Consider the following 8037-nt stretch of genomic DNA (forward strand, 5'->3'; position numbering starts at 1 on the left):
AATAAAAAAGTATTTCTTTTTAAAAATTAAAAATCAAAACTGAATACTTTTAAAATTATTGTGCAGAATAAATAATGAAAATATCTTAAATTAATGTTGGTTATGTGTTCTACTCTTCCATCTTAAATATGTAGTGCACGTATGGAAACATCTGGAAATTTGATGACACTTGGGGGAAATAGATAATAAACCGATAATTCTATTTTTAATCTTAATGATTCTGTGATATGTATATCTAACTTTTGTCACTTGAGAGATGAACCTGTTTGAGGAAGAATAAGAAAATATGAACATTTAATGATACAACTGAAATCCTTCTGGCCACAGCCCAGAAACAAAACTACAGCCCTGAGCAAATATTATCAATTCTCATCATCATCTGGAGTATCCTTTATCTCAGGCTCCTGAGATCATCTGTTATGAGAGGCAAAGCAATTGAAGCAGTTCACTTGAGCTCAAATAGATATAGTAGAACCCTTTTAAAAAGAGTTCATGCCTAAGAAATGTTCCCGTAAGGCATTACCATATTTTTTCATTTCCTACCAAGAAAGTTACCATTATACTTGAAGAGTTAGCCTTTGGACGGATGGATATGCTATTCCAGACTACTTTCTTTCTCTGAAATACATTTAATATGAAAATAATTTTTTAAGAAAACTTTTGTTGGCTCATTGGTGTGTAGCTTTGTTACTTTTGGCAAAGTCAAAAGTAATGAGGGTGCATTTTCCACTGAACTACGTGTGTGCCTATATTCTTTGCTTGCAATTTTGCATTGAATATCTTCATATAGGTAATATTACCTTAATATTTTCTTCTGAGATTTGGTTGCTCATCTGGCCCTACCACATGCCCTTTCTTAGAGTGCAGAGATAATAAACTATTTGAGGAGGGTAAAACTGAAAAAAAAATTGTAACATATCAAAATAGGAAAATCCTGACTGTAAATTTTCTAAGGTGATGGGTGCTTTGAGAGGCAAGAAGCAATCAGGGGACAGAGATATAAAGTTTAATGGGTGGGGGAGGGATGAAATCTGAATATCAATTGCTTGTTACCTTACCTGTTCATTTACAATCAACTGAAATATGTTCTTTGGGTCTCTTCGCATAAAGTATTCAGCAAGTTGAATAAACAGGTAACCAATTAAGTTTAATAGTGTGATTTTAGATGATTACCATCAATATTTTTCTTTCTAAACAGGGAGCATTTTTCTGTCTCTCCTTCAGAGCCTTGCCTACCCCTGTCAATCACAGACACTGCATGAGGCTGCCTTCTTTCACAGGGTGGTTTCTGGGGACAAGAAGTTTCAGACCTGAGTCCTATTACAAAGATTGAGAAATATCCTTCCCTTCAGTTTAACTCCTCTTGCACATCTGCATTTCTCAACTGCATAGCAGTTTTTCTGTGAAATGGTTTCAGATTAAGCTCTTCCTCTTTCTACATGTGGTAATGGGTTAAATGATATAAGAACCGGATTGTTTTAGAAGTGTAATAGGTTGTCTGAAAAAGTCCTCTTTCTCTCTCTCTCACACACACACACACACACACACACACACATACACAAACTGAACCTTCATCCATGCCCTCCCACTGAGTTTCACCAGAAAAGAACACATTTGATTACATGAAAATATTATATATAGATATGAAAACTGCCTCCCCCCAAGAATTAGCTTCTGGACCCAGGAAAAAAAATTTCCTCTATACTTCCCTGAATTTCCTCATCCCTAGTCCTTCCTGGAATTCTTTTACTCTCTAGTTTTTTCAAAATGCACACATCCTTGAATATTGGATCTTTTACTCAGATTATTAGCAGGCATATTAACAGCTGTCCAACTGTGTAAGACCTAATTAAAAGGGAAACTGATGTAAACATATTTCTGCTTCTACTGAAGAAAGGAAATTAATAATAATAATAGTATCCTATAAATTCAAACCCTAAAATCATGCACACCATTTTTAGACTATATTGATGGAAAAGGTGTCATCTCTGTTAAGAAAAGTCAGAACAGCTGACTTTTCCAACAAGCAGCATTCTCATATTCCCTCCCTTCTCAGATGTTTTTAGAACCTGGTTTTTATAAGCTCCATCTAAGTTCGAGTAACCAGATGATTCCCTCTCTGAGAAAAGCCCTAACTGGGTGTTCCACCAACACCAGTGACCCGGAGAAGAGAAACTGCCCACTACCTGCAGATAACATTCATACAGGGCCTTAGAAACTGGTGGTTTCTTTCTTTCTTTCTTTCTTTCTTTCTTTCTTTCTTTCTTTCTTTCTTTCTTTCTTTCTTTCTTTCTTTCTTTCTTTCTTTCTTTCTTTCTCTCTCTCTCTCTCTCTCTCTCACACTCTCTTTTTCTCTCACCCCCTCTCAAAATTCAACTGGTTATTTACTTGTAAGCATTTTAAATTCGTCCATATGGATTTGGAAACTTTGGGTATATGAGAGTGTGTGTGTGTGTGTGTGTGTGTGTGTGTGTGTGTGTGTGTGTGTGTGTGTGGTGCGAGTGCCAATCTGCCAGTGGATATTTAAGAGCACTCACGAATCATACTGGGATTTTTTTTCCTGCTCCCTCCCTCCTTTTCCGGTTCTCAGTGAAAGATTTTGGGTCTGGAATCAAAGACGCAAGCACGCATTGTATTTTCACCCTGCAGACTTAAATAACACTCAAGAAATATCAAAGAAACCTAACTCTCAACGACCAAATTGACTAAAATTCTATACCAAGTTTAAAAAAGAAAAAGTATGTGCTTAAATTATATACCATGCAACAAAAAATTCATACCCAGTTATATTATTTCAAATATATATATGATATGACTATATATTCCAAATAACCACTTTCAACATGCCAAAAAAATTTTCAAAGACATCAAATATCATAAAACACTGTACTGCAGAGACGGAAGAAATGCATTTAAAGCACCGAGGAAAATGGCGTGCAGTATAATTACCTCAAATTGCTGTTCGCTTGACACCCTGACACTAATTTTATTCAAGCCATTGGGAAATAAATGTTTTAAAAGCACTCCTTTCCAAACGCTGAAGGTAGTGGGGGGCTGTGAGGTCGTTAAGGAAAGGAAAGGGTAAAGTTTTCAGCACGCAAAAAGAATTAAATAATCCATTTAAAATAAGCGTCTATGTGGATCGACAGCCTTTAATGCCCACATTTTTAACGCTTGCCCTGTACGTGGATTGATTTTCTTTTTTTTCTTCAGCATTCCCTCACCAGATGGATTTTTGCTACTGCAGATCAGCAGAGGGTGTCAGATCTTTCAGAGTGCACCAGGCTGGAACAAGCAGAGCTTCTTAGCAACTCTCTTCTACCCCCCTCCCCATTCTCGCTCTCTCTCCCTCCCTCAGACAACTCGCCCCCCGCCCTCCGCCCCCTCCACGTAATTCCGAAAGAGCAGAATAAAGAGGAGAAAAAGAAAAGAAGAGCTAGTAACCGAGAGCCGGAGCCCAGAAAAAAAGCTGAAGAGGACCGAAGGGAAGGAAAGGGAAAGGATGGACAGCTACAAAACGCAGCGATTGCGGAAATTTTCCAGCGCCATTGGCTCGGCAGCGTGAGTTCTTCTGTCGGGCGTGATTTCAGCACCGGGGGGACTGGACAGCACCTCGGGGGCGACTTCTGGGCAACCTGCAGCCACCGCAAGAACTCCATCAGCCGCCTCAGCGACAGAAGCCGCCGAAAACCCTGCTTTGTATCAGAGAGGCAAGGTCAGTCCGACGCACAGCCATGCACAGGCAGTGCGCCTGTACTACGCTGCAAACCCTCTGCTTGTTTCTCTAACATGCACTTGCTTCTAATTACTAGAATTGTTCCTTTCCTGATTAGTGAGGACCACTAGACCAAGTTCTGTAAGGGTGTATTTTTAATTTATATGTATATATTTAACTTCTTTTGGTAATTTTTAAAGGGTTGAGGGGGAGTAGGGTTATTTTTTCTACTTTTTTTTTTCCTTTCCCTTTCTTCTTTTCTTCCTTTCTTTTTCTTCCCCCCCCCCCCTTTTTTTTCTTCCTTTTTTTTTTTTTTTTTTTTTTTTTGCTTGCCTTGCACTACGTGCCTGGATAGTCTGTGGATATAATTCTTGACTGGCGCCTGGGTTGTTGCAGTGCGGGGGGGTTAGGGAGGAAGGAATCCACCCCCACCCCCCCAAACCCTTTTCTTCTCCTTCCCTGGGTTCGGACATTGGAGCACTAAATGAACTTGAATTGTGTCTGTGGCGAGCAGGATGGTCGCTGTTACTTTGTGATGAGATCGGGGATGAATTGCTCGCTTTAAAAATGCTGCTTTGGATTCTGTTGCTGGAGACGTCTCTTTGTTTTGCCGCTGGAAACGTTACAGGGGACGTTTGTAAAGAGAAGATCTGTTCCTGCAATGAGATAGAAGGGGACCTACACGTAGACTGTGAAAAAAAGGGCTTTACAAGTCTGCAGCGTTTCACCGCCCCGACTTCCCAGTTTTACCATCTATTTCTGCATGGTAATTCCCTCACTCGACTTTTCCCTAATGAGTTTGCTAACTTTTATAATGCGGTTAGTTTGCACATGGAAAACAATGGCTTGCATGAAATCGTTCCTGGGGCTTTTCTGGGGCTGCAGCTGGTGAAAAGGCTGCACATCAACAACAACAAGATAAAGTCTTTTCGAAAGCAGACTTTTCTGGGGCTGGACGATCTGGAATACCTCCAGGCCGATTTTAATTTATTACGGGATATAGACCCTGGGGCCTTCCAGGACTTGAACAAGCTGGAAGTACTCATTTTAAATGACAATCTCATCAGCACCCTGCCTGCCAACGTGTTCCAGTATGTGCCCATCACCCACCTCGACCTCCGGGGAAACAGGCTGAAAACGCTGCCCTATGAGGAAGTCTTGGAGCAAATCCCTGGCATTGCTGAGATTCTGCTAGAGGATAACCCGTGGGACTGCACCTGTGATCTCCTCTCCCTGAAAGAATGGCTGGAAAATATTCCCAAAAATGCTCTGATCGGCCGAGTTGTCTGTGAAGCCCCCACCAGACTGCAAGGGAAAGACCTCAATGGAACCACAGAACAGGACTTGTGTCCTTTGAAAAACCGAGTGGATTCCAGTCTCCCAGCGCCCCCTGCCCAAGAAGAGACCTTCGCTCCTGGCCCCCTGCCAACTCCTTTCAAGACAAATGGGCAAGAGGATCGTGCCACCCCAGGGTCTGCTCCAAACGGAGGTACAAAGATCCCAGGCAACTGGCAGATCAAAATAAGACCCACTGCTGCGATAGCGACCGGCAGCGCCAGAAACAAACCCCCAGCCAACGGCTTGCCCTGCCCTGGGGGCTGCAGCTGCGACCACATCCCGGGATCGGGTTTAAAGATAAACTGCAACAACCGGAACGTGAGCAGTTTGGCTGATTTGAAGCCCAAACTCTCCAACGTGCAGGAGCTTTTCCTTCGAGATAATAAGATCCATAGCATCCGAAAATCGCACTTTGTGGATTACAAGAATCTCATTCTGTTAGATCTGGGCAACAATAACATTGCTACCGTAGAGAACAACACTTTTAAGAACCTTTTGGACCTCAGGTGGCTGTATATGGATAGCAACTACCTGGACACACTGTCTCGGGAGAAATTCGCCGGGCTCCAAAACCTCGAGTACCTGAACGTGGAGTACAATGCAATCCAGCTCATCCTTCCTGGCACTTTCAATGCCATGCCCAAACTGAGGATCCTCATTCTCAATAACAACTTACTGAGGTCCCTACCCGTGGACGTGTTCGCTGGGGTCTCGCTCTCTAAGCTCAGCCTGCACAACAATTACTTCATGTACCTTCCGGTGGCAGGGGTGCTGGACCAGTTAACCTCCATCATCCAGATAGACCTTCACGGAAACCCTTGGGAGTGCTCCTGCACCATTGTGCCTTTTAAGCAATGGGCAGAACGCCTGGGTTCCGAAGTGCTGATGAGCGACCTCAAGTGTGAGACGCCGGTGAACTTCTTTAGGAAGGATTTCATGCTCCTCTCCAATGACGAGATCTGCCCCCAGCTGTACGCGAGGATCTCGCCCACGTTAACTTCGCACAGTAAAAACAGCACTGGGTTGGCGGAGACCGGGACGCACTCCAACTCCTATCTAGACACCAGCAGGGTGTCCATCTCCGTGTTGGTCCCGGGACTGCTGCTGGTGTTTGTCACCTCCGCCTTCACTGTAGTGGGCATGCTCGTGTTTATCCTGAGGAATAGAAAACGATCTAAGAGAAGGGACGCCAACTCCTCGGCGTCCGAAATTAATTCCCTACAGACAGTCTGTGACTCTTCCTACTGGCACAATGGGCCTTACAACGCAGATGGGGCCCACAGAGTATATGACTGTGGCTCCCACTCGCTCTCAGACTAAGACCCCAACCAGGGTAGAGCGGGGCAGCAGGAAGGAGATGCCCCCACCACTCTGTCCCCACCCCCTCTGTCAGCCCAGGGGTCAGAGGAGCCCAGACCCACGTCCAGCGCGCCCCAAGGCTTTATGGACATAAGTAAATAAATAACTATGAACTCGTTCCAGTGAGAGGGTTTGACCCCTTAGTTCCCTCCTGGAAACAAAGAGCGGACTGTGGCGAGCTGGGAGAGCGCTGCCAAATCGCTCTTTGCAGCGAGCTCCTTTTGATAAAACCCAGCGGGGGCCCTGCTCAAAGAACTAGCCCTCTGCGGTGGAGCTGATGGGGATGGCTGCCGCGGTCCTTTACGTATATACATATACCCACGTCTATATAGAGAGATAGATATCTATTTTTCCCCTGTGGATTGGCCCCGTGAGGAGGGGGGCGTGATGGCTCCCTGTTGGCTATGCAGGGATGGGCAGTTGCACGAAGGCATGAATGTATTGTAAATAAATAACTTTGACTTCTGACAAAAAAAAGTGCTGCATGGCTCGCATGGAAACCACGCGCTCCAGGGACGCTGCCCTCCTTGGCGACTGGAGCCGGCATCACATTCACAGCACCCACCCTCTTACCTGATAAGTCCCATCGTTATCAAACTTTCTATCAACAAAACACAGTATAATCAGAAAGTGCCATTTCGCCATTATTTGTGATCGGTAGGCAGTTCAGAGCGTACGTACGTTTACTGTGAAAAAAAATGTAAAGGTTTTATTTAAGACATTTGCATGGCTAATCATCAGTCCATTTTATGAGTTAAAAATGTATTTTGTTGAGCGACGTTTTTATGGGTTGTTTTGGGTTCTTTCTTTTATTTTGATGGTGATGTTTTACTTTTTTTTGAGGGGGAATATTTTTCTATACATATCCAATAATGCCTTCCATCTGAATGTAAAATAAGTACCCATGATTTCTATTATAGTATCAGTGTAATTATTAAAAAAAAAAAGATTTTGAGGCAGTTAAGCATGACCAATTAATGTCATTCTAGTGCTTAGGCTGCGATCTTATGGTAGCAATTCTGTGCTGGTGTAAATCTTACTTATACAGTAGGAAAAAAGAACCGAGGAAGCACGTGAAACTTACTAATTCTATTCGAGGATTTTATAATGGCATATTTTTTCAGTATTAAAGTGAAAATGTTTTCAACTCTGGGTCCTTATATTTTTCCAGCTTCATGTTTGCAATTGGTAAATTGGATTTGCGGTGGAAGGGACGGGGGAGGGCGCGGGTGGGGGTGGATCCTTTCTAGAGCTCTATCAGAGAGCTCTTTCTCTAATCGTTTGACTTAGCTTTTTATCCTTTACGTAGCTGCCCTCCTCCTCCATCCCCAGCCGGGCTTTTCCAGCTTTCCCCTGTCCATAAAGTAAGGTCTTCCCCAACACACCCTCCCCCACCCCCTTTTTTCCCTCTCCTTATGCGGCAGTGAATCCCTTTATTAATACTGGAAATCCCTCGCTGCTGCTTCTGCTGGTGCTGCACACACTGCAGATATATTAAGGACAATAGTAGAGATTTGATTTAATTGACTCTGCCTAGATCGGTCTCATTAAACAGAGTGGAGATTTCATTGGTCAGCACTCTTCGATGAAAGACAGCCCTAATGACTGGCATTTGAGAAGATGCT

General features: G+C 43.4%; 1 protein-coding gene across 1 annotated transcript; it reads left to right on the forward strand.

Annotated features, from left to right (window-relative positions):
* Nucleotides 1-3604: 3604 nt before the first annotated feature.
* SLITRK1 (SLIT and NTRK like family member 1) lies at nt 3605-7559 on the forward strand. Its single transcript, XM_027591245.2, has 2 exons — nt 3605-3715; nt 4230-7559. The coding sequence occupies exon 2, from the start codon at nt 4283-4285 to the stop codon at nt 6371-6373; it is 2091 nt and encodes a 696-aa protein (XP_027447046.1). The 5' UTR covers nt 3605-3715; nt 4230-4282; the 3' UTR covers nt 6374-7559.
* Nucleotides 7560-8037: the final 478 nt, after the last annotated feature.

The sequence above is a fragment of the Zalophus californianus genome, chromosome 3 (assembly GCF_009762305.2).
Source record: "Zalophus californianus isolate mZalCal1 chromosome 3, mZalCal1.pri.v2, whole genome shotgun sequence".
Classification (NCBI taxonomy): domain Eukaryota; kingdom Metazoa; phylum Chordata; class Mammalia; order Carnivora; family Otariidae; genus Zalophus; species Zalophus californianus.

Bases quoted from the DNA above. Each gene is read 5' to 3' on its own strand.
- SLITRK1 (XM_027591245.2), top strand. From the start codon at position 4,283: ATGCTGCTTTGGATTCTGTTGCTGGAGACGTCTCTTTGTTTTGCCGCT.